The 26,697-nt window shown below is 39.5% G+C and overlaps 2 protein-coding genes across 8 annotated transcripts in view; one reads left to right on the forward strand and one right to left on the reverse strand.

Moving 5' to 3' along the window:
- Nucleotides 1–26,697, forward strand: part of CACNA2D3 (calcium voltage-gated channel auxiliary subunit alpha2delta 3) — a 1,184,653-nt gene that overhangs the window by 762,365 nt on the left and 395,591 nt on the right. The gene's annotated exons all lie outside the window — the stretch shown is intronic.
- LOC119505637 (potassium voltage-gated channel subfamily E member 3-like) lies at nt 17,154–17,471 on the reverse strand. Its single transcript, XM_037798477.1, has one exon. The coding sequence runs from the start codon at nt 17,469–17,471 to the stop codon at nt 17,154–17,156; it is 318 nt and encodes a 105-aa protein (XP_037654405.1).

Here is a 26,697-nt window from a genome sequence, read left to right on the forward strand (position 1 = left end):
ATATGACAAACATAAACCAAAGGATAAGATGACTGATTCAAGAAATGCCTTCACAGTAATAATGTTGAATGTAAATAGATTAAACTCTCCAATTAAAAGATATAGATTTTCAGAGTGGATCAAAAAATATGAACCATCAATATGTTGGATACAAGAGACTCATCTTAGACACAGGGGCACAAAGAAATTGAAAGTGAAAGGATGGAAAAAAATATTTCATGCAAGCTACAGCCAAAAGAAAGCAGGAGTAGCAATATTAATCTCAGATAAAATAGACTTTAAATGCAAGGATGTTATGAGAGACAAGGCCACTAGATACTAATAAAAGGGGCAATTCAACAAGAAGAAATAGCAGTCATAAATGTTTATGCATCCAATCAAGGTGCCACAAAATACATGAGAGAGACACTGGCAAAACTAAAGGAAGCAATGGATGTTTCCACAATAATTGTGGGAGACTTCAACACATCACTCTCTCCTATAGATAGATCAACCAGACAGAAGACCAATAAGGAAATTGAAAACCTAAACAATCTGATAAGTGAATTGGATTTAACAGACACACATAGAACATTACATCCCAAATCACCAGTATACACATTCTTCTCTAGTGCTCACAGAACTTTATCCAGAATAGAGTATATGCTGGGACATAAAACAAGCCTCAATAAATTAAAAAAAAAATTGAAATTATTCAAAGCCCATTCTCTGACCACAATGGAATATAATCAGAAGCCAATAGCCATCAGAGACTTAGAAAATTCACAAATACCTGGAGGTTAAACAACATGCTCCTAAACAATCAGTGGGTTAAAGAAGAAATAGCAAGAGAAATTCCTAAATATATAGAGATGAATGAAAATGAGAACACAACATACCAAAACCTATGGGATGCAGCAAAGGAGTACTGAAGGTGAAATTTACAGCACTAAACGCATATATTAAAAAGGAAGAAAGAGCCAAAATCAAAGAACTAATGGATCAACTGAAGAAACTAGAAAATGAACAGCAAACCAATCCTAAACCAAGTAGAAGAAAAGAAATAAGAAGGATTAAAGCAGAAATAAATGACATACAGAATAAAACAACAATAGAGACAATAAATAACACCAAAAGTTGATTCTTTGAGAAGATAAACAAGATTGACAAGCCCCTAGCTAGACTGACAAAATCAAAAAGAGAGAAGACCCATATAAACAAAATGATGAATGAGAAAGGTGACATTACTGTGGATCCCGAAGAAATTTAAAAATTATAAGAGGATACTATGAACAACTGTATGCCAACAAACTGGATAATGTAGAGGAAATGGATGATTTCCTGGAAACATATGAACAACCTAGACTGACCAGAGAAGAAACAGAAGATCTCAGCCTACCAGTCACAAGTGAAGAGATCCAATCAGTCATCAAAAATCTTCCCACAAATAAATGCCCAGGGCCAGATGGCTTCACAGGGGAGTTCTACCAAACTTTCCAAAAAGAACTGACACCAATCTTACTTAAACTCTTTCAAAACATCGAATAAAATGGAATACTACCTAACTCATTTTATGAAGCTGACATCAATCTAATACCAAAACCAGGCAAAGATGCTACAGAAAAGAGAATTTGCTAACAAGAAACTTGCCCTACTTGAGATACTAAAGGTTAAACAACATGATCCTAAACAATCAGTGGGTTAACTACCTAACTCATTTGATGAAGCTAACATCAATCTAATACCAAAACCAGGCGAAGATGCTACAAAAAAGGAAAACTACCGGCCTATCTCCCTAATGAATATAGATGCAAAAATTCTCAACAAAATACTTGCAAATTGAATCCAAAGGCACATTAAATAAATCATACAGCATGACCAACTGGGGTTCATTCCAGGCATGCAAGGATGGTTCAACATAAGAAAATCAACACATTAACAAATCAAAAGAGAAAAATCAAATGATCATCTCAATAGATGCTGAAAAAACATTTGACAAAATCCAACATCCCTTTTTGATAAAAACACTTCAAAAGGTAGGAATTGAAGGAAACTTCCTCAATATGATAAAGAGCATATACGAAAAACCCACAGCCAGCATAGTACTTAATGGTGAGAGACTGAAAGCCTTCCCTCTAAGATCAGGAACAAGACAAGAATGCCCGTTGTCACCACTGTTATTCAAAATTGTGGTGGAAGGGCTAGCCAGGGCATCCAGCAAGACAAAGAAATAAAAGGCATCCAAATTGGAAAGGAAGAAGTAAAACTGTCATTGTTTGCAGATGATATGATCTTATATCTGGAAAATCCTGAGAAATCGGCGATACAGCTACTAGAGCTAATAAACAAATTTAGCAAAGTAGCGGGATACAAGATTAATGCATATAAGTCAGTAATGTTTCTGTGTGCTAGAAATGAACAAACTGAAGAGATGCTCAAGAAAAAGATACCATTTTCAATAGCAACTAAAAAAATCAAGTACCTAGGAATAAATTTAACCAAAGATGTAAAAGACCTATACAAAGAAAACTACATAACTCTACTAAAAGAAATAGAAGGGACCTTAAAAGATGGAAAAATATTCCGTGTTCATAGATAATAAGGCTAATTGTCATTAAGATGTCAGTTCTACCCAAACTCATCTACAGATTCAATGCAATCCCAATCAAAATTCCAACAGCCTACTTTGCAGACTTGGAAAAGCTAGTTATCAAATTTATTTGGAAAGGGAAGATGCCTCGAATTGCTGAAGACACACTAAAAAAGAAAAACAAAGTGGGAGAACTTACACTCCCTGACTTTGAAGCTTATTATAAAGCCACAGTTGTCAAAACAGCATGGTACTGGCACAAAGATAGACATATTGATCAATGGAATTGAGTTGAGAATTCGGAGATAGACCCCCTGGTCTGTGGGCGACTGATCTTTGATAAGGCCCCCAAAGCCACTGAACTGGGACATAACTGTGTTTTCAACAAATGGGTCTGGGAGAGTTGGATATCCATGTCCAAAAGAATGAAAGAGGATCTCTACCTCACACCCTACACAAAAATTAACTCAAAGTGAATCAATGATCTCTATGTAAAAGACAATGCCATAAAACTCCTAGAAGATAATTAGGGAAACATCTTCAAGACCTTGTATTAGGTGACCACTTCCTAGAATTTACACCCAAAGCACAAGCAGCAAAAGAAAAAATAGCTAAATGGCAGCTCCTCAAGTTTAGAAGTTTCTGTACCTGAAAGGAATTTGTCAAAAAAGAGAAGAGGCAGCCAACTTAATGGGAAAAAATTTTTGGAAACCGTGTATCGGACAAAAGACTGATATCTTGCATATATAAAGAAATCCTACAACTCAATGACAATAGTACAGACAGCCCAATTATAAAATGGGCAAAAGATATGAAAAGACAGTTCTCTGAAGAGGAAATACAAATGGCCAAGAAACATATGAAAAAATGTTCAGCTTCACTAGCTATTAGAGAGATGCAAATTGAGACCACAACGAGATTCCGTCTCACACCAATTAGAATGACTGCCATTAAACAAACAGGAAACTACAAATGCTGGAGAGGACGTGGAGAAATTGGAACTCTTGTTCATTGTTGGTGGGACTGTATAATGGTTCAGCCACTCTGGCAGTCAGTCTGGCAGTTCCTTAGAAAACTAGATAATAGAGTTACCCTCTCATCCAGCGATTGCACTTCTCGGTATATACCCAGAAGATCTGAAAGCAGTGACACAAACAGATATCTGCACACCAATTTTCACAGCAGCATTGTTCACAATTGCCAAGAGATGGAAACAACCGAAATGTCCTTCAACAGATGAGTGGATAAATAAAATGTGGTATATACCCACCATGGAATACTACACGGCAGTAAGAAGGAACGATGTCATGAAACATGACAACATAGATGAACCTTGAAGACATGATGCTGAGCGAAATAAGCCAGGCACAAAAGAGAGATATTATATGCTACCACTAATGTGATCATTGAAAAATGTAAAACAAATGGTTTATAATGTAGAATATAGGGGAACTAGTGATAGAGAGCAATTAAGGAAGCAGGAATGATAACCCAATAAGAACAGATAAGCTATCATGGTTAAATTTAACATTCTGGGAATGCCCATATGGTCTGTTAATTTCTGATGGGTATAGTAGGAACAAGTTCATAGAAATGTTGCTATATTAGGTAACTTTGTTGGGGTAGAGTAGGAACATGTTGGAAGTATAGTTATCTTAGGTTAGTTGTCTTTTTCTTACTCCCTTGTTATGGTTTGTTTGAAATGTTTTTTTATTGTATGTTTTTTTAATTTTTTTTAATATAGTTGATTTAAAAAAGAAAACAGTGAAAAAAATATGCAGAGCCCCCTTGAGAAGGTGGTGGAGAATGCAGGGGTGCTGGGCTTTCCCATCTCGATAGTTCCTGATGTGCTCACAGACATAGGGTACTGGTGGTTTGATGGGCTGAGCCCTCTACTACAGGACTTGCCCTTGGGAAGACTGTTGCTGCAAAGAAGAGGCTAGGCCTGCCTATACTTGTGCCTAAGAGCCTCCTCCCGAATGGCTGTTTGTTGCTCAGATGTGGCCCCCTCTCTCTAGCTAAGCCAACTTGGCAGGTGAAATCACTGCCCTCCCCCCTACATGGGATCAGATACCCAGGGGAGTGAATCTCCCTGGCAATGTGGAATATGACTCCCGGGGAGGAATGTAGGCCCAGCATCATGGGATGGAGAACATCTTCTTGACCATAAGGGGGATGTGAAAGGAAATGAAATAAGCTTCAGTGGCAGAGAGATTCCAAAAGGAGCCGAGAGGTCACTCTTGTGGACACTCTTACACACAATATAGACAACTCTTTTTAGGTTCTAGTGAGTTGGAGTAGCTAGCAGTAAATACCTGAAACTATCAAACTGCAACCTAATAGCCTTGATTCTTGAAGATGACTATAACTATGTAGCTGTCATGGGGTGACAGTGTGATTGTGAAAACATTGTGGCTCCTACTCCTTTTATCCAGTATATGGATGGATGAGTAGAAAAATGGGGACAAAAACTAAATGAAAAATAGGGTGGGATAGGGGGATGATTTGGGTGTTCTTTTTTACTTTTATTTTTATTCTTATTTTTATACTCTTTGGAATAAGAAAAATGTTCAAAAAATGGGTGATGAATGCACAAATATATGATGGTACTGTGAACAGCTGATTGTATACCATGGATGATTTATGCGATGTGAATATATCTCAATAAAACTGTATAAAAAATTCAATTCGCCATAAATGTGAGGGCTTATTTCTGAAAATTAAATTTGATTACATTGGTCTGTATGTCTGTCCTTTTGCCAGTACCATGGTGTTTTGATTGCTGTAGCTTTGTGGGAAGTTTTAAAATCTGGAAATATTAGTCCTCCAAGTTTATTCTACTTTTTCAAAATGTTTTTGGTCACCTGGCTCCTTTTACCCTTCCATATAAATTTTTTGATTGGCTTTTCCATTTCTGCAAAGAAGGCTGTTGGAATTTTGATTGGGAGTGCCTTGAATATGTAAATTACCTTGGGTAGAAGTAGCATCTTAATGATATTTAGTCTTCCAATCCATGAGCACAGATGTCCTTCCATTTACTTAGGTCTCCTTTGATTTCTTTTACCAATGTGTTGTAGTTTTCTGTGTATAAGACCTTTATAAACTTGGTTAACTTTTTTCCTAGATTATTTTATTCTTTTAGTTGCTATTGTATATGGAATTTTTCTTGATTTCCTCTTTAGATTGCTCATTATTGGTATACAGGGAATACTACTAGAGGTATATGGGAACACTCCTGGAGGTTTCTCTTATGCAAGCTCCAGCTAGATATCCCAATGGCCACAGTATGCCATACCCTCACCAACAGTAATCCTGAAATACCTAGGTCCTTATCTGAGATTCTATAAAAGATTCACTCATAAGTTTTATCTCTCGGAAACTTAAATCCACCAGAGTGTTCCTATGCCAGACAACTCCTAAAACCCAGAGGTAACAGCCTCTTTAAGAACAACAGTCAGATGCAGCCCCCTTCCCCATACTGTCGACACCGCCTTCCAATATGAACAAGTTAGGGTGCTCACTGCCTAGACACCCCTGAAGTTGGAGAAAGAGATTAAGTGAGAGGAAGGGGTAACAACAAACAAGGAAGGATTTAACAAAGGATTATGAATACCGAAACTTTATATATATTTATGTATATATCATATATATGATGTTAGAGTATTAGAATAGCTAGAAAAAATAATGGAAATGGTGGAACTGTAACCTATAACATTTTTTGAAATTTACTTTATAGCTATTTGTTGAATTGTGCTTTGAAAGTTTTCACCTTTCTGCCTATATCCTATATTTCATAATAAGGAAATAACTGAAACTGTGGTACTCTAACTGACAACATTTTTTGAAATTACCTATATAACTGCTTGTTGAGCAATATTTTGAAAGTTAACACCTTTCTGTATATATATATTACAATAATGGAAATAACTGATATTGTGGAACTGTAACCCATAACATTCTTTGAAATTTGCTCTGCAACTACTTGTTAAATCATACTTTGAAAGTTATCACTCTTATTTATGTATGTTAAAGTTCATAATTCAAAAAATGCATTAAAGATAGTATATGGGAAAAATAGTATTTGAGAACACTACAGATTTTTGTGTGTTGATCATGTACCCTACCACTGTACTTAATTCATTTCTTGGCTCTAGTAGCTTTGTTGTGGATAATTCAGAATATTCTCTGTATGGGAACATATTGTCTGCAAACAGGGAAAGTTTTACTTCTTTCTTTACAATTTGGATGCCTTTTCTTTCTTTTTCTTGCCTAATTGCTCTGTCTAGAACTTCCATTACAATGCTGAATTACATTTGTTCCATGAACATCCTTGTCTTGTTCTTGATCTTAGAGGGAAAGCTTTCAACTTGTCACCATTGAGTATGATGTTAGATGTGGGTTTTTCATGTATATTCTTGATTATGTTGAGGCAGTTTTCTTCTATTCCTAGTTTTCTAAGTGTTTTTATCAAGGGGAGCTGGATTTTGTCGAATGCCTTTTCTTCATCAATTGAAATGATCATGTTTTTTTTTTTCCTTCATTCTATAATGTGTTATATTACATTAATTGGTTTTCTTATGTTGAACAACCCTTGCATACCTGGGATAGGGATCACATGATCATGATGTAAAATTCTTTTATGGTGCTGTTGGATTTGGTTTGCTGTTATTTTGTTCAGGAATTTTGCATCTATATTCATAAGGGATATTGGTCTGTAATTTTCTTTTCTTGTGGAATCTTTATCTGACTTTGGTATGAGGGTGATGTTGGCCTCATAGAATGAGTTAGAGAGAGTTACCTCCTTTTCAAGTTTTTGGAAGAAGTTTAGCAGAATTGGAATTAATTTTTGTTAAATGTTTGGTAAAATTCACCACTGAAGCCATCTTGTCTTAGGCTTTTCTTTGTTGCGAGGTTTTTGATTACTGATTCAATCTCTTTACTAGTCACTGGAGTGTGAATATCTAATTTTTCTTGAGTCAGTTGGAGGTAGTTAGTTTTGTGTGTCTAGTAATTTGTCCATTTCATATAGGCTATCTAATTTGTTGGTGTACAGTTATGTACAGTATTCTCTTATAATACTTTTTATTTCTGTGGGGTTGATAGTAAAGTCACCCCCTCCATTCATTTTTGAATTTAATTACTTGTGTCTTCTCTCTTTTTTCTTTGTTAGTTTACCTAATGGTTTGTTGATTTTATTGATCTCTTCAAAGAACCAACTTTTGGTTTTGTTGACTCTATTGTTTTATTTTTCTTTTTTTTATTTATCTCCAATTTAATCTTTGCTATTTCCTTCCTTCTTCTTGCTTTAGGTTGAGATTGCTCTTCTTTTTCCAGATCTTCTAGTTGTGACTTTAGAAACCTTATTTGAGGTATTTCTTCTTTTTTAATGAGAGAGCATTTGGAGCTATAAATTTCCCTCTCAGCACTGCCTTTGCTACGTCCCATAAGTTTTGGTATGTTTTGTTTTCATTTTCATTTGCCTCAAGATACTTCTTAATTTCCCTTGTGATTTCTTCTTTTCCCTATTGATTATTTGAGTGCATTGTTTATTTTCAACATATTTGTGAATTTTCTAGTTCTCCATCTGTTACTGCTTTCTGGCTTCATTCCATTTTGGTTGGGGAAGATAATATTGTGTGATTTCAATATTTTTGAGTTTACTAAGACTTTTTTTGTGACCGATCCTGGAGAATGATCCCCATGTACTAGAGAAGAATATTCTGTTGCTCCTGTGTGAAGTGTTACTATATGTGTCTGTTTTTTAGGTCTAGTTGGTTTATAGTATTATTCAATCTTTTATTTCCTTATTGAACTTCTATCTAGATATTCTGTCCATTATTGAAATTGGTGTATCAAAATCTCGCATTAATTAGAACTGTCTATTTCAAATCTGTCAATATTTGCATCATGTATTTGGGGCTTTGTCAGTAGATGCATATATATTCATAGTTGTTATGTTTTCTTATTGAATTGACCCTTTTATCAGTATGTAGTGACTGTCTTCATCCCTCATAACAGTTTTTTACTTGAAGTCTATTTTACCTGATATTATTATAGCTACCCCAGCTGTCTTTTGGTTACTATTTTCTTGGTATATTTTTTAACATCTTTTCACTTTTAGCCCACTTGTTTTTTTGAATTGAAGGTGAGTCTTGTATACAGCATATAGTTCATCATGCTTTTATATCCATTCTGCAAACTCTGACTTTTGATTGGAGAGATTAATCCATTTACATTGAAGTAACTACTGATAATGCAGGATTTCTTCACCATTTTGCTATTTGGTCTTTGTAAGTCTTATACATTTTTTAAAACCATAGATTTATCATTATTTTTATGTATTTGCAGTTTAGAAGCTGTAAGAAAGAACAAGTGATATTCCATGCCAAAAATGTAACACAATAGTACTGGCATGTATAATTACCCTTATCGTTACCTTTACCAGAGATTTTTATTTCTTTATGCCACTTTGAATCACTGTCTAGGGTCCTTTTCTTTCAGTCTGAAGAACTCCCTTTAGCATTGCTTGTAGGGCATGTCTAATGTTGTCAAACTCCCTCAGCTTTTGTACATCTAGGAATGTCTTAATCTTTCCTTCATTTTCAAAAAAAAAATGTTGCCAGATATATAATGCTTGATTGGCAATTTTTTTTTTAAGACTTTAAATTTTTCATTCCATAGCCTTCTTGCCTCCATGGCCTCTGATGAAAAATCAGTGTTTAATCTCCTTTGTTCACAACGTATTGCTTTTCTCTTGAAGCATCCAGAACTCTCTCCTTGTCCTTGGGTATTTGATGTTTGACTACTGTGTATCTAGGCATGGTTCTCTTCAAGTTTTTACTGGTTGGGGTTCATTGGTATTCTTGAATGTGCATATTCATGTTTTTCGTTATATTTGGGGTGTTTTTTGCCATTATTTCTAGAATATCCCTTCTGCCTCTTTCTCTCTCTCTTCTCCTTCTGGGACTCCCATGATATGCATGTTGGTACTTTGAGTCCTACAGGTTTCTTAGGCTCTGTTCTTTTTTTTTTTTTTTTTTTTTTTTTTAAATTATTATCCTTTTTTTTCCTATTCCTCAGCTTGAATCATTTCATTTGTCTTGTCTTCAAGTACATGGACTCTTTCTTCTGACAGCTCCAATCTTCTGTTGAAACCCTCTAGGTGTTTTTTTTTTTTTTTTTTCATTTTTGTTATTGCGGTCTTCAACTCCAGTACTTTATTGAGATTCCGTTTTGTTCATTCAACATTTTTCTGATATCCTTTAGTTTTTCTCTGTGTTTTCCTCTATTTCCTTGAGCCTGCTGAGGATCATTTGTTTAAAGAAGACTTTGGTATGTCCAAAATCTGTACTCTATTTTGATGATTTCTGGGTTGTTTTCTTGTTCCTTGAATAGGCCATCATTTTTTCTTTCTTTGTTTATCTTATAATCTTTTGTTGCACATTCTACATTTTAATTTTTTCAAGTGTTATCTCTGGGATTTAGTTCCTAAGATGTCTATTCCTTAAGTTTGCATTTAGCTAGTGATATGGCAGATTTTCTTGAGCGCCAGAAGATAACAAAAATAAACAAAGCAATACAAAAAACAAAACAAAACAGAAAACACATTTCATAGTTTTTGCATACCAGCTCTGCATTGGCTATTGCTCTCCTTCTGAGTTTAGCCCTCCTATCAAAAAGATAAGGCTGACGCAAATGTGAAGTTTCAGGGTCCTCTCCATCTTTTCTGAGTTTGTGTGTTGTCCTGGGCTTGTGCTTGCTTCTAGCCTTAGGATTTCACGTGTTCACAGCAGTTGAAATATCTCCTCTACTCACTATGAAATAGACTTTCTCCCCCTCCTGTTTTCTGTACTGTATTACTTAATGCAAGTAATCTTTTGCCCAGACCAGTTTGACCTAAGTTCTTCTTACACTTTGCCTTAGGCCAACTTCAAGCTGCCTCTGCCTGCAGGTCAAATTCTGTGAGGGTGAACCAGAGAGGAGTTCCCTAGTTCAGTCTTTCAGACTGCCACTGGATAGATTGTCACAGATGTAAAAGGACCCCACAAGGTGCAGAGGGCTTACTTTTATTCCTAGGAACAGGACCAGGGACCCACAGTGTAGTACAGCCTGGATCCACACCATGCCAGAGACAGGTTGGGAGATGGGCCCACAAGGGTACCATGAGCTTCTACCATTTTTAAAGCTACATTTTCTTGATTTGGCACTTGTCTAGTTACTGCAAAAATGTAGCTGTTTTCTGAAGTTTTGAGGAACATAACTCTGTCCATTTTTGCTAATTGTTCAAAAATTCTATGGAAGAATGGCATCCTGGAATGTCTTGCACCACCATTTTGGACAATTGCAAGCCCTTTCCAAGTTTTTTTGAGGAAATAAAATTTTTGATAAGCAGTAGGAAAATAAGAAATTGATAATCTTAAAATGAGCCTTTCATAAATGTAAAAAGTTTGGAATGGAGTGTATAAACCAAAAGGAATTGGTTGGATTCAGGTTATTCAATAAATAGTAATTGAATCCTTATTCTATATTGGAGATACAACACTGAACAGAAAGGTGTGTCTTTGTTGGAGTCACTGTGGTAGTATTTAAGCAAAGCAATATGACTTTGTAAACCCTTGTGTGTCTCTCCCAGATATTCTGATTTTCAAAAGAAATACTCACTGTGTGCTTTGCAAGCTTCACCTTCCAGAGTGATCACTCTGGTGTAAGATACGCACAATCACCAGAATGACTTTATTTCTGAAAATGATTCCTCTATTACAGGATTCCTCCCTCTCCCCACCCCTCATGCAGGTGTCCTTTACCATGTGCTTGACACCCTAGCCAATAGATTTTTTTAAGCCTTAAAATAATCTTGTGAATCCATTTGTCTTTGCTTTGCCATTGACTAGAATATTCTTACTCTTTGATATACATTGATTTCTCTCTCCCAGTTATATTATCTTTCATGTCACATAAGCCACATCTCCATGGTTCATATTTTCTTATTGTTTAAAAGAATCACAGTGGCCTTTAAAAACAAGAAAAAAAGAATTAGCCGGTGAATCCTTAATTAACGGCAGACATGGCTCTTTGTCTCCTAGAGCCCCAAGATCCTATTCTTTGCTTTATTTTAATTGGTCAGAGAGTCATGACAATTATCTGCCAAATTACCTGCTGATATTAGCCCAAATAGGAGCCATTTGTACCTGCAAAGAGCCCCTGATTTATTTCTATCTTTACTCTCTTCTCCATGGTCATTTTTTATTTGTTACCTTTTTCCCTTTCTCCTTTCCTTCTTTCCTTCTGTCTTCTTTCCTGTGAATGTCATGAAAGGACCAGAAGGAGGGAAGTGGGAGGGAAGGAAAGAAAGAGACGTTAGGTGGCCTGGCTGTTAAGAATACTGAACTTGGATTCGGTGTGATTTATGTTTGTATGTTGGTTCTCCTCCATGACTGAGTATATTTTATTTCTTTAAACCTCATTTTTTCATATCTGTGTATGGTTATAGTAAAATGGCTCCTAAGGGCAGTTTTAAAGATAGAATGAGGTAAAATACATAAAACACTTGACATAGTTCCTGACAGGGAAAGAGCTCAGAAGTCATAGCTGCTATTACTAATACTAATAAGGATAGTGATGGTGGCTAAATCCTGCAGCCACTTTGCCGTCCTTCTCTTGCTTCACTCGGCAGCAGCACTTGACATGGTTCATCTCCCCAATTCCTTTATGTGGTACTTTCTTTAATCAGCTGCCAGGATGCCCAGGTACCTTGGTTTTCCTCCTTCCATGAGTCTTTGCTCCTCAGTCTCCTTTTCTGGTTCCTTCTCACTGCTCTGACCTTCAATGCTGCAGGCACAGTGCTTGGTGCTCCTTTCTCCTCGATAATCCCATGCAGGCTCAGGTTCATTTCTTTAAACACTATCTAAATGTTGACAGTTCCCAAATGTACATCTCCAGGGTAGACCTCTTCCCTGAAGCCCAGCGTTGTATCTGCAGTCGCTGCCCTGTGTCCACCTGGATGTCTAATGGGCATCTCACACTTATGTTCAAAGCTCATCTCCTGCTCCACCTCTGCAACCTGCTCCCCTTTCAACACCCCATTGTGTTGGATGGTAACTGCCTCCTTCTGGTTTCACAGGCCAGAAGCTTGGAGTCATCCTTCTTAGCTCTCTTCCTCTCATGCCTTCATCCAGTCATTCCTGTTGGCTCTACCTTCAGGTGGACCCAGATGCTGATGCTGAAACCTCACTCCCCGCCCCCACTGCAGCCTCACCTGGGTTATTGCAGAAGCTTCCTCACTGGTCTCCCCATCTCCATTCTTGACATCCCTTCTCTCATAAGCTGTCCCAACCCTGCAGTATAAGCAATTCTTTTAAAATGTATTCCAGTTCATGTCTCTCCTCTGCTCCCCATTTGCTCAAATTAGAAGCCAATTCCTTGTAAAGACCCCCTCCCTTCCCTACTTGCCTTGCTCCACTCTCCCACCTGTTACCTCTCCAGCTTCTCCTGCCACTCTCCCCTTCATGCATGCTTTTCCAGCCCCACTGGCCTCCTTACTGCTTCCCAGACACACTGGGCACTCTCCTGCCTCAGGGCCTTTATCGTGATTGTCCCCTTTGTTCTGGGACACCTTTTCTCCATATGTCTGCTAATATCATGCCTCCTTTAAGTCTTTGCTCAAATGTCACTTTCTCCATAAGGCATACTCTAATCATCCTATTTAAAATTTCAACTCCCTACTGACTCTGATCAGGGAGCTCCCCATATCCCTTATCTTGCTTTTTTACCCCATAGTATTTTTATTTATCATCTTCTCAAACTATGGAAACTATATAATTTATTTACCTGTTATAGTGTTCATTGTTTGTCCCTCTCCAATAGCATGTTACCACCACAGGGATAGAGATCTTTGTCTTTTATTCACTGATAGATCCCAAATGCCTGAACAAGGCCCAGCACGTATTAGAAGTTCCATAATTATTTTTGAATGAATCATCACCACCACCACCACCACCATCACCACCACCACCACCACCACCATCATCATCATCATCATCGTCGTCGTCATCATCATCATCATCATCATGACCCTCATCATCTCGTTTGTATCAACAACTCATTTTGGCTACGTAGTCCGTGGAGTATATTATCTGGCTATTAGTGGTCATTGTTTTATTGTCATTGCTTTATGAAAAGTTAATTAGAACAACTTTCCCTTTAGTTAGGGCAGCCTGTGATTTGATAGCAGAATTGTATATGGTTGAAGAACAAATGTGAATCTAAAATTTGGGGAAATGTTACTTCATAGATATATATAATTTGTTTATGAAGTTATGGTGAATAGATTTTTTTGTCATTTTTGTTTGACTGTTTGGTTTTGCTTTTTCATTTCCACCAGCTCTAGAATAAGAGGGAAAAACCTTAAACTGGCCCTGGAAGGATTTAGGCTAGTTTTCAGCAGAAAGTTACCTTTTGGGGGTAATGCAGCAAAAGGTCCACTCAGTTGAGGGGTTGTCCTTCCTTCTTACCCTGTGAATTATTACCATGTCGTATGGTGTTCTGTAGTCTACAAATAGCAAGAAAGTTTAAAGTTTGCCAAGTAAGATTTTTCTCTCTGTGCGTGTGTGCATGTGCGCAAAGGTGATTTTACAAATATTTTAGCCCTGTACCCTAAATGGAGTGGACTTGGTCAGTTCTTAGGAAAAGAGACCTAGGTTTCACCCACCCAAAGCCCTCTCCCTCCTGGTGATGGCCAACCCCTGAATGAAAGGTACTGCAGCTGCATTGCTGAGTTGTATGTGCTTTTGAGATAACCATGAATAAATGTCAGTCCACAGAATAGCCCCCCTCCTGCTTAAAATTGTGGGTCCACTCTGGGCTGACTCTTCTGCTCCCCTCCCCAGGGTATTCTGTCCACATTTTAGCAGCAGGTGGACACTTTGCTACCAACCTATTTCCCAATGGCTAGCAGACCCCATACAAATAATCTGATGTGAATAGTCAACAAAGGAGCACATTGCACAGGTTCACTTTATTAGCTTCCAGGCAAACATCATGACAATATTCAGTGGAGTGAGAAGCAGAAGAGAGAGGGGTGCTGGAAGCTTGGCCAAATTTAGGTCGCCTTGCAGGGAAGAGGTTATCAGAACACCAGTGGAAGGTGCTGAAACCATATTCCAAGCAGACAGCTTAGAAAGAAAAGTAATTATGGTAATCTCTAGCTCAAAGTCCTTAGTTTATTAACATGGAAATGAGCTAACACTGAATTCTTTCAGACCCTTGTGGCATGGAGAAAGGCCAGCTCTGGGGCTGATGTGAGTGGGGATGTGTTGCTGCCATTGCTTTAGGCCATAGTTTTTATTTATTTCCTGTGTGTTCAGCAAGTTGTTCCCATTGAGCAGTCTTTTTAAGCCTGGAGAGCTGATTCTCAGGGGAGAATGCAGAGAATGCAGTTTAGGGCCCATCAGTCTTTCTTTATCTTTTTCTTCTTTTTTTTTTTTTTTTTTTTTAATGTGTTCAGTGAGTCTCCATTCAGGAGCCACATAGGCATTTATTTTTATTTTTTCAAAGTGAAGTAGCGCCCCTACCCCCCATTATATGTTCCAGTTTGCTAATGCTGCAGTTATGCTAAATATCAGGAATGGATTGGCTTTTATAAAAGGGGGTTTATTTGCCTACAAATTTACAGTTCTACAGCATAAAAGTGTCCAAACTAAGGCATCATCAAGAAAACACCTTCACTGAAAAATGGTCAGTGGTGTCTGGAGAACCTCGGTCAGCTGGGAAGGCAAGTAGCTGGCATCTGCTTGTCTGGGGTTGTGTTCCAGCTCCTGTGTTTCAAAATAGCATCCTACAAAATGTCTCTGGATTTGTCTCTCTTAGCTTCTCCAGAACAAACTCTGGCTAGCATCTCTTAGCGTCTCTAAGCATCAGTGTCAGCAAGCTCTGGGCCTGTGTGACTTTTTTTAAAGGACTCCAGTAAACTAATCAAGACCCGCACTGAATGGGCAGGGCCAAATTTCCATGGAAACATTCAATCAAGAGGTCACACCCTAATTAGAAAGATTAATAAATCTGCCCCCACAAGATTGCATTGAAGAATACAGCTTTTGGGGGGACATAATACATCCAAACCAGCACATTATATAAGTATCATACTTATGGTCAAAAAATCAAATATTGCATAAATTTTTAAACTTGAAAAAAATCACCCATAATTCTACTCCCCAGAGATTAACTGCTATTAAAATATACTTTCAGAGTCTCTGCTATACACAGATATGTACGTTTCAATGGGGCTTTCTGGAGACCCATGGAGATCTCTCAAATTGAGATCTGACAGTGGGAGTTTCCAGTATGGGGGATGGGGAAAAAAGCTTGTGAAGTATTACAAAGTTGCATGTATTTGATTGAACCATATGAAATTATTGATAATTCAGCTATTTTTGACCTCCTCAAACTGCAATTTCATATGATTCAACCTAATGTATGTGAAGCCAGAACTTCTAGGCCCATAGAGACTTTCAAGTCTATTTCATTGTACAAAAGAAGAAAAAGGATCAGGAAGGAAGTGTCCAGCCTAAAGTTACACCTAAGTGGTCAGACCAGGGCTGATTCTTTTTCCACTGAACCACGTGTCTGCTTTCCATACCTGCTTCTTTAAAACAATAATCTAGGAGCAATGGGGAATGCTTCAAAGCAGATTTCAACTTGCTATCACGAAAATTTCTCTCAATTAAAAAACCAAAATGGAAGAGCTGCATTGGAAGCAGTGAAGTCCCGATGACTGGAGATAAGGCCTGGGCTGGAAAGGGCACTAAGACATGGCTTGAGAGGCAGATAAACCATGGAGCTAATGAGGCTTGACAGTCAGGGCCCTGCACTTGCACAGGCTCCTTCTTAAGGCCATAGGAGGGGCCCTAGCAACGTAGTAACATGGTGATATATTTTTGTAATATTTGCAAAAGTAAGACATTTTAAAATTCTTTTTCTTAATGAGGGTCCCAGAATTGTAAAAGCTTTGGGCCCCACAAAACTGGATTCATTCCTGTGTGGCACAGTTTTGAAAAGCACTGGGCAAGAAGACGAGAGGTCTGGGTTCCAATCATGGCACCATTCTGGCCCAAATGGGCACAATGGCACTTGTCCTGCTTACCTCACAGGGGGGTAAAAATCACAAATGGTAAGTGTGTTGAAAAATATAAAATATGAACACATATAAATAAGTAATATTCCTCAGATTTTCTATCTGTGATATAGAATAATCATTGCTGCATCTCGTTGTTGAAGGTGACGCATAAAAATAGATGTCCCCAGTGCATTGTCCTGTTTCCGTTTCCCTCTGTTATACCCTCCTCCAATCCCCTCCCCCAATACTACAGCCACTGGAGCAGTCATTAGTCATTATCCTTTCCAACATCTATATGCTTGTTCACGAGGCTCCCACTGTCTACAAAGTCTGTGTTTGCCTGGAAAAGTCCTTATCCATAAGACCCAGCTCTGCCAGCCTCCCTCCTCTCAACCCCATGATAACTTCTCTAAGCACTGTTTCGTGATGACCTAACAGGGACACAGATCTGATATGGTCTCCGGGCCCCTAACATCAGATCATAGACACACTGTTCTTGATGTACATGTGATAGGGATCACTGCGTTTGTCCACTTTGCGGGAGCAGGTGTAGCCCAGGATGAGGCTACCCACAGTGGCAGCAAATAGAAACATGACGAAGAGAATGTACATGTAGGAATTGTCATCACGGCCAGGTAGGCTGGCCCGCTGCTCCTCAATCTGGTTGTCGAGCCCTGGCCATGGCCATGGCCCTGGCTGGCGGAGCAAGTTGTTGTGAAGAGTGGCATTGAGAGCCTTGAGCACGGTGTGCAGGCTCTTATACCAGGTCTCGGTCCCATTTGTGGTCTCCATAGCAACAGGGATTGTGGGGGGGAGAATCGGAGGATGCTCAAACAGCAGGAAAATTCTCTGGCTCTCAGTTGGCTTTGGGGGTCTCCCTGTGGGCACTCTAAGGCTCCTCAGCTGCTTAGGCTCTTCAGGATGTCTTTGGGCATATCTGGGGTCTCCGTCTTGATTTCAGGAGCCAGGAAGGCCCAGAGCTGCCTCTCGGCACGGCTCCCAAGGGGCGCCGGATTGTTCTCTTGGACACCGCCCACTAAGCTCTGGGGCGCCAGGACGCCGCGCACCTTTGCACCCCGTGGGTACTCTCCGCGCCTCGGGCGCCTAGTACAGCCCCGCGCGCTCACCAGTCGTTCTTTATCTTTTAATTATGACCCTGTAGGGAATAGCCCACAAGTCACCATGATACTGTTCCCCACAAAAAGCTGATAACTAGGTAATATAACTAGTAATATTGACTTCTATTGATCCCTTTGGTCAGATTTGTTTTTCCCTCTCCCCCTCTAGGAATTCCTTTTAAACCAAGTCCCTTTTGGTAAGGAAGGTAAGGAAGGTATTTTGGGAGAATGCTACCCCACACGTCTGCTTCTCCTTATCCTGCCTCACGGCCAGGCACTAGCCTCCAGTGGGAGCAGGGAGCTGGGGAACATTGGTACTGCACGCAGTGTGTAAGAGCAGAGCTGCGGACTCACATGCGCCCTGCTTGCTTTGTTCCATAGTCATGGCCAGCTGACGCCCAGACAGCAGTTAGGAATGAGCTTCTAGTTCAGCTCTGAATCCTGCAGTTACTTCTTAGAAACTCCTACTCCTCAGCCCTCTGGCATAACCCATCAACAACCAAGGTGGGCTACAGCCCAGTTACCTGCCTCTTTCATTCTGCAGATACATTTGTGTGTCTCTAGTAGCCTTTTTGGAAAGAGTATTTTGACTGTTCCTAGTCTATAGAGGTTTCTGCTTTGGCAAATTGTTCAACTCTAAGGCAGTTATCTTTCGTCTTCTGCTGAGAATGTACTCACCAAAGGTCTGAAGAAAAACGCCATTTTGATTTTGCTCACACAAATGAAATTGCCAAGCTGTTTTAATTAGTGCTTATAGACTGGAGAGTTGGCTACCAGACATCTGGATTTTAGGACCAGTAAAATGTCAAAAGAAAAAGAAAGTATACAATTGCATGTGGCTGCCAGCTTTTTATTATTTATTTCCTTTTTATTATTATTATTCTGCCAGCTTTTTATTTTGCTAGATGAGAATGTTAAAAAGGCAGGACATCTATTATCTACTATCTCATCATCTCCTAGAAAAGGAACAATTTGACACTAAAGTGCAGAATGGGGATTAACTCGGAATAAAGGACACAGCTTTGAATGAAATATATTTAACTTTACGGAAAATTTTCTACACTCTCTTCCTTGTCTCACCTTGAATGGGTGAAGGCATGTTCCCATAGATGGGCTGCACTGCCTGAGGGAGCAGTGGGACCAGTTAATAAGAAGATTGACGAGATTCCGTGACACGATGGTCTACAGTGAACCACAATCCCCATACCCAGGGAGCTGCTTTGAGAACAGGCCCGAGGTTCTACCAGCTGAGTTTGGGATCCTTTGCCTTTGAGAGGGGCCACTGGCTTCTCCCTCCTCTGCCTGCTTCCATCCTAATTTTAATCCCTTTTCTTTCCTGGTGTATTTTTATATCTTTGTTTTATCCTTTTTGTTTATGTTTGAATTCTAAAAGTGATGCACATTCACTTTAGAAAAATGAGAAAAATGGAAGAAAACAAGGAGAAAATAAAATTTTCCTACAAACATGTCTCCCAGAGAGCCCATAGCTACAATCCTGGGTAGGCCCCACTCCAATCAAGGGGGCAGAGTGCAACGCATCAGGGCTCCACCCCCCACAGAAGCTTTGAATAAGCAGCAAGAATTGGCAGAAAAATCTTTCTCAATGCTCCAGAAAACAGTTAAAGGACTGCAGAAACAGGGTGGGTGCCAAATCAAAAAAAAGGCTACCTAAAAATAGTAGGATCTTGTGGTGACCTGGCTGGCCCCTCACCCACCCCTCACTGGCTCCACATGGAGTGGCTGGCACTCCCAGTGTGAGTCCTGGACCCGGTTCCAGAGGGAGCAGAGTAATGCTCATGCACATGCTAGGAGCATGTTTTTCTGGCCCCATCTCTCTGGTAGTGACCTGAGGGACTGAACCAGGATGCTCCTTACAAGCTTGCCATCCCAAAATTTGCCCTGCGTGTAGAAGGCAGCTCACTGAGCTATCCTACAGGATGCTGTGGGAGAACAAATTGTGACTGCATGGGGCAAGGGATTGTTGGCTGTAGGACATACAGTGCAGGACCTGGACCATGAGGAAACTGCTTCCTAAGAAAGAGGAGACATATGGTCCACATGAATGGGGGAATTCCTAGGGCTAAACACATGTTCCTAAGAAAAGACAGACACATAGGCAAAAAGGATCAAGAAGGCTCCTATACTTTGGCCTGGCGCTATTCTCTAAACTCATTGTGTGGATAAGCTCTGAAGGAGAGCACTCCCACAGGTCAATCTGCAAAGACTGGGAAAGGTGTTTTCTTTCTTTCTTTGTTTTTTTTCTTAGCTCCTGGCATTCAAGTAAAGCTCTGTCATAACACTAGCTGGATACAGACTTAAGTAATAGATGTCCCAGAATCTAAATCCCAGTGTTAACATTAAACTATCAAAATGTCCAGGTTTCAACAAAAGGTTACAAAACCTACAAAGGAACAGAAAGTGATGGCCCAGCAAAGGAGAAAATTAAAGGCTTAGAAACCATTGATGAGGAGGACCAGATCTGGGACAAACCGGAAAAGGATTTTTAAAAAAATGCCCTAAATATGTTTATATGCTAAAGGAACATATGGACAAAAAACTAAAGGAAATCAGGAAAACGATAGGCAAATACAAAGAGACTATCAATAGTGAGATGGAGATTATGAAAAGGAACCAAATTTAAGCCCCATGGCAACTACAAAGAAAGTATCAGAGAATATGCAAGCTCATAGAAACAGAAATTGGAGTACAAGTTGCTGGTTGTGGGGGGCAGGGGAATGAGGGGGTTAATGCATAATGGGTGAGGGTTTCTTTTTAGGGATATGGGAAAGTTTTAGTAAAGGAAGGTGGTGAGGGTACCACAGAATTGTGAATGTGATTAATCCCACTGTATGGTATGCTTGGGAGTGGTTGAGATGGGAAAGTTTATGCTGCATATACTTTGACACAATTAAACAGATAATGACAATTAAATGCAATACATGATCCTGGATTGGATCAAACAAGAGGAGAAAAGGCTCAAAAAGACATTTTTGGAACATACAGAAAAATTGGAATATAGATTGAAAGCTTTATATCAATGTTAAATTTCTTAACTTACATGGTTATCTAAGTAGAAATCCTTATTATTAGGAAACACACATGGCAGTGTTAAGTATTCAAGGAGCATAATGTATACAACTTACACTCAAGTGTTTAGAAAATGGATGGATGGATGGAAGGGAGGGAGGGAAAAATGAAGGAAGGGAATGAGGGAGGGAGGGATGCGGCAAATGTAGAAAAATGTTAAAATTGGTAGATCTGGGTGTCTGGGGGGTAGACATATGTTGGAGTTCTCTGTGTGGGATTTGTATCATTTTTTGTAGCTACTCATAAGTTTGAAAGTATTTCAAAACAAAAATTAAAAAATCCTGGTATATGTTTCCTAGCCTTTTTTCTATGCATTTTTTTCACAAAATGTAGCCCATGCTACGTATTTTTTCATCTTGATCCCCCCTCTACCACTCAAACTTTCTGTTGCATCATTACCCTTTTGATAAGTCATGAAATACTTGAGAAAAATATAATTTCAGTGATTACATAGTACTGAAGTTTAGGTTTTCCCTTTTTTCTTTGCTTTTTTTCCAAAGCATAACTTTTGTACATACCACAAGTTGTTTCTAGGATAAATACATAGAAATGCAATGACTGGATCCAGAGTGAAGTGCATTTAAAGCTGTTTCCTAATGGCGCTCCAGGAGATTTCTACCAATGCATATGCCCACTAGTAGTGTACCAGAGTTGACGTCACACCACCCACTAGATGTTGCTAGATAAGAACTTTTAAATAATCTCAACCAATCCAAAAGCAGAATAAATGGAATCTCGTCTTAATTTACAGTTCTTTCATCACTAGTAATAAATTTTTTCAGACGTTTACAGCTTGGTCACTCTGGTGGGCAAATAAAAGAGCATCTCAATTTAACTTGTATCTTAAGGTTGACCTAATAAATGGTTTAAAAAAGTTTCATTTGAATATGCATTTCCCTTATTTGTGTTTAGTAGGCATTTGTATTTCTCCTCTGTGAGTTTTTAGTTCATACCTGTTTTAGTTTCTTTGACTGCTCAAGCAAATACCATGAAATGGGTTGGGCTGAACAATGGGAACTTACTAGCTCACGATCCTGAGGCTAAGAGAAAGCCCAAATCAAGGCACCGTCAAGGTGATACTTTGTTCCGGAATTCTGGCATTTCGGGTCTGGCTGCAGGGATCCCTTCCTCCTTGCCTCCTCTGTCACATGGCCTCTCCTGGCCTCTCAGTTCCCTTCTGGGTTCTTTTGAATTTCAGCTCCTTGCTTCCCATGGATATCTGTCCATTCTGTCTGAATTTCATTCCGTTTATTACTCCAGTAATAGGATTAAGATCCATCCTGTTTGAGGTGGGCCACACTTAACTGAAGTGACCTCATCAAAAAGTCCTACTGACATTGGGTTTATACCCACAGGAGTGGATTAAGTTTAAGAACAGCTCTTAATCATCACAATATCCTTTGTCTACCTTTCTTGTATATTTGGCTTTTTCCTTATTGATTGGTAGGTATTATTTTTATAACCTACATTAATCCATCATCCCATCATCTATTACATGTTGTGTTTTCTCCCAGTCTACTGTGAGTTTTAATTTTTATTGTACAGAAGTTTTGTATCTTATGGTTAAATTTGTTAGTTTTTTTTCTATGAAACCTTTTGTTTTACAGTTTGTTTTCGGAAGAGCTAATTCTAATACCCAATTATATCTCCAATATTTCCTTCTATTAGTAAGATTAGTAATCTACTAGTAAGATTTTATACAGTCATTTCTGATTCCATTTCTGTGAATGGCTTATCAAGCTCTTTGTCTCATTTTGTTTTAAATCAAAGACTTCATCTTTTTCCTTATTGATTTGCAAGAGGTCTTCTTATATGAATATCTTAACCTTTGCTATCATCCACAGATTTTTCTCCATTTTTTTTTGTTTGCCTACTCATTTTTACGGTAGATTTTGCCATGTCAAAATTTAAGGATTTTATGAAGTCAGATTACTGATTATTTCCTTTATGGTGTTTGCTTTGGTAATGTTCCTGAAATTGGGCTTTGCTTTCTCATTCCCCTCTTTTCTTCTCTTCGTATCCTCTGTCCCCATGGTGGCCTACGGGACTGGGGGATGTGGTTCTCTCTGGTTTGACTCCTCTACTGCTTTGAGATTTGCTTCCTCTTAAATCTCTCTGCTTCTGGTTTCTAGTAACTCCATCATTACATTCAGATCAGAATCTTCTTAATCGCTTCAATGATAGCTGTTGACAGCTGTAACTTTCTGAATAATTACAGTGTTATCTGTGCTTTGAGCGAGCGCCTCCCTAGGTTAGCAGTTTGGGGTGGCTTCCAGCAGCCTTCACATCTCATCCCAGTGTGGTTGGGTGGAAGGTCCACATTCCAGCAGCAGTGACTTTCTGTGTGACAGGGGAGGAGGAAGCGGCTTCCTACTTAAAGATATTCAGTACTTTCAACTACACCGACTGACATTAAAAAAGTATGTATTCTCAAATGCCAAAATACCTGGTGCTATCTGTGGTGCATATTAGAAATGCATTTACCTTCCTTCATCGGCTGATTTCATAATTTGCATTGTTTGCTTTCCCTTGCCATGGGATGTTTCCTTTGGAGAAGATTTTGCTTCTCTGGTAGAATTCATCTGGTAAGCTCTTATGCACAGTGTTATTAGGGGAGTGGTGGAGTTGGGGTATTTGGTGGTGGCTTAGTTCCACTGTCCCCCACTTGCCCTCCTTCCTTCTTGCTGTGATCTTTTGTCTGGACATCTGGACCATCACCACGTGAAGGACCCCAATTCTGTGTCCCCAGAATTAACCTCTTCCCAAGACGTATTAAACAGATGCGAAAAACGATGTTAACTGTTAAATTAGCTGGCAATGTTATGTTAAAATATTCTTTCTCACTTTTCATTGATGTTTGGCCTGTCTCCTACAGGTCTAGCAGGTCACCAGAGTTCTTCTACTTGGGGAGACAGAGTGGGAGAGAGCAGTGTTTCTCAAAACGTGACTTGAGGGCCCCTAGCTTTGTAGTCTCCTGGATCTCTCTTTTAAAAATTCAGTTTCTAACTCTGGGTCCAGAGTCAATCTTAGGTATCTGCATTTTAGTAGGCAACCAGTATGATTCTTATCCACAATAAAGTCTGAGAACCTGCTGCTTTAGAGAATGCCCTTCATTTGCAAATAGAGCCAGCCATTCACTCCCACCAGGCCTGCCATCCTGGAGTCTGGGAAGCCAACTGTGGGGGTAGTTTTTCATCACTCTTCATTTCACAGGGGAGGAGCATGTGGGTAAGAACAGGACTTGCCCGGGGTCATCACGTCAGCCCCTCCACACTCAGGTCTATCTCACCCCGAAGCTCATGTGTGACACCATTGTCTTCCCTTAACTAGCCCTCTTAGAAAATATCGATGTAATGTGGCCTTGGGTGTTGAGGGTTTGGGGAGGGGGTGCAGGGTGAAAAATAAGAGCACACTGTGGGAGAATTGTGGGGCAGCATGTGCTTTTGAGATCCCTGAGCTCCTCCCCTGTGCTGCCTTACAGTCTTTACAGGCACGTAGAGCAAGGGCAGGATCTTGCTCCAAGACCTAGAACTTACCCAGTGAAGTTCTTGGGCAAGGCAACTAAATGGTTAAGCTTTATCGGCCAGTGCAGTTCCTTTCTCACATATCCCACCAGAGCTTGGCTTAAACCCTAGGAACACTGGACCTGAGGGAAAAGGCAGCCTCACAGGAAAGGTGGGCTCTGAATTCTGCAAATGATGGCAACAACTCAGATGGGAGCCTAATCCTTGGGACTCTTCCATGAATCTCTCCTGGGACTCAAAAAGGAGAAAGAAATCTGTGCTTCCAGGGAGGCTTGTCAACCTCACTTCAACTTCTCCAAAGCACCATTGAGAAAAACATTCTTCTATTCCAAGATGGACTTTTTGGAAATAGTAGCCTCAGCTCTTCCTAATCCTACCAGTTTCAAGGGACAGGGAAAGAAGAGTAAGATTCTGAATTTGTGGAGAAAAGTCCCTCCCTGATCATTTTTATGATAACCTCACTCTCAGTCACACATGTTCTTTACCCTTTCTAGGCCTCTCCTCCTATTTCCTGTTTCTCCCTCCCTCTGGTTGCAAGGTGCCCCACACTCCTATGGTCTGGAAAGGAGTGGAGCAGCGTGCACACTTAACTTATTTTTCATGCATTCCAGTGAGAAGGAGTTGGAGCAAGAGCGCTGTAGGCAAGATACTTCTAGTCCTTTCCTAACTGCTCTCCCTGAATTCAAATCGCTCGTTTTAATGGCTGCCAAAGCCACTGCTGGAAAGGGGGTGGGGGAAGGCGGCAGGAAGGACTTTTGCTGAATATCTTTAAGATGAAGCAGTTAATTCTGCCTTCCCTTAGCCGTACTTATTTCTTCCTTCCAGGGTCCCATTTTGCTCGTGGGCATGGTAACCTGCTTTGTTGGCCTGCCATTCATTCTTGTCTTTTGAATTATGCAGTTATTTTAGCCACACTTTCCGTAAACAGAAAATGTTTTTTGCTCCCCTTTTGAGCTCTCTGATGTCGCTGTTGCTGTTCTCCTTCCCTTCATTTCAAACCGTCAATTGCAAACAATCCAAATAGTATTTTCAAGCTATTGTCAGATCATAGGGACAATTGATTACTCACCTCACTGGTGCTTCCCAGGAAACTGTCAGTGGATGTAGAATTAAAAATCAACAATAGCATGATTTGTAACCAAGGAGTAGTCCCAGGAATGTGAGTGGCAAATTGGGGAGAATGATTTTGGACATCAGGAGCTGGGGGGAAGATTAACTTATTGACATACATGGATGGTGTTGTTTGTTTAGAAGATGAGTCACAATTTTGTTTGCCTTTGAACTCTAAAAAAACAACTGGCTTCCAGACAAAGGGAAGTAGAATACAGCCAGAGTTGTCTGTTTTCATAAACCTTCAACTTGCTTTGTTGCCGGTCCTGTTTTTAAAAATTGCCTTAGAAAAACATAAGACATACTTAATATTCTCCTCTGAATGATCTGATATTCATTTTGTTATGTTTTTGGTCCCTGTTGATTTTGAAAATGCTGAACACAAATACTTGACATTCGGGAGGGCAAGTGAAGGATTAAAACAGAATCTCTGCCTCCTGTTGCAATCGTCTTTGAAGAGATGAAAACGTTCAAGTAAGCAGAATTCTTACAGACAGAATAAAACATGAGTAGAACATTTGGGGAAGGAGATGCGAAGTGACTGGGGAAAATGTTAACAGCACAGAAATAATACATTTGCCTAACACTTTTCATCTCTTAGGATGCATTTTATAAGTTGATACATGGGCAATGGTCTGCAACTACTCTTTCTGCCACCCCGTGTGTTTTCTGCCACCCTGTGTGTTTTCTGCCAAAAATATAATTGTTTATAGAAGTACAAGGATGTATGGGAGAGAGAGCAAACGCTTGTACAAATCATCCACCAACCACATAAATGCAGTAGGCTCAGCAAGGGTTTCAGACTGGAATCAAAGATTATTGAAACCCTAGGAGGCATTTAGGTAAGAAAGGGGTAATTGCTGTTATTATTGAACAATTACTGAGTGCTGACAGTGTGCTTCATTGGAACATAGGAAGAGACCCGAACTTGCCTGGAAGACTTAAAATGAAAATAAGGCAAAAGCATCAAGGCATTGATTCTCTTGAAAAACTCCAAGAGAGCAAAAAAGGAACTCACACAAGTCATAGGCAGCTGGTGGCATCTACTCTCCAGTTTTTAAAATTCTGTTTCTTCCTTTTGAGCCCATGCCAGCCAGTCTCTGATAGAGCCAGGCAGCAGTAGGAGATTTGGGAGAAAGCCGCTGGCAGGAGAGAACCAGAAAGAGGAAGAAGAATGAG

The sequence above is a fragment of the Choloepus didactylus genome, chromosome 1 (assembly GCF_015220235.1).
Source record: "Choloepus didactylus isolate mChoDid1 chromosome 1, mChoDid1.pri, whole genome shotgun sequence".
NCBI classification, from domain to species: domain Eukaryota; kingdom Metazoa; phylum Chordata; class Mammalia; order Pilosa; family Megalonychidae; genus Choloepus; species Choloepus didactylus.

Coding starts and splice junctions, on each gene's coding strand:
- LOC119505637 (XM_037798477.1), bottom strand. CDS start 17,471: ATGGAGACCACAAATGGGACCGAGACCTGGTATAAGAGCCTGCACACC.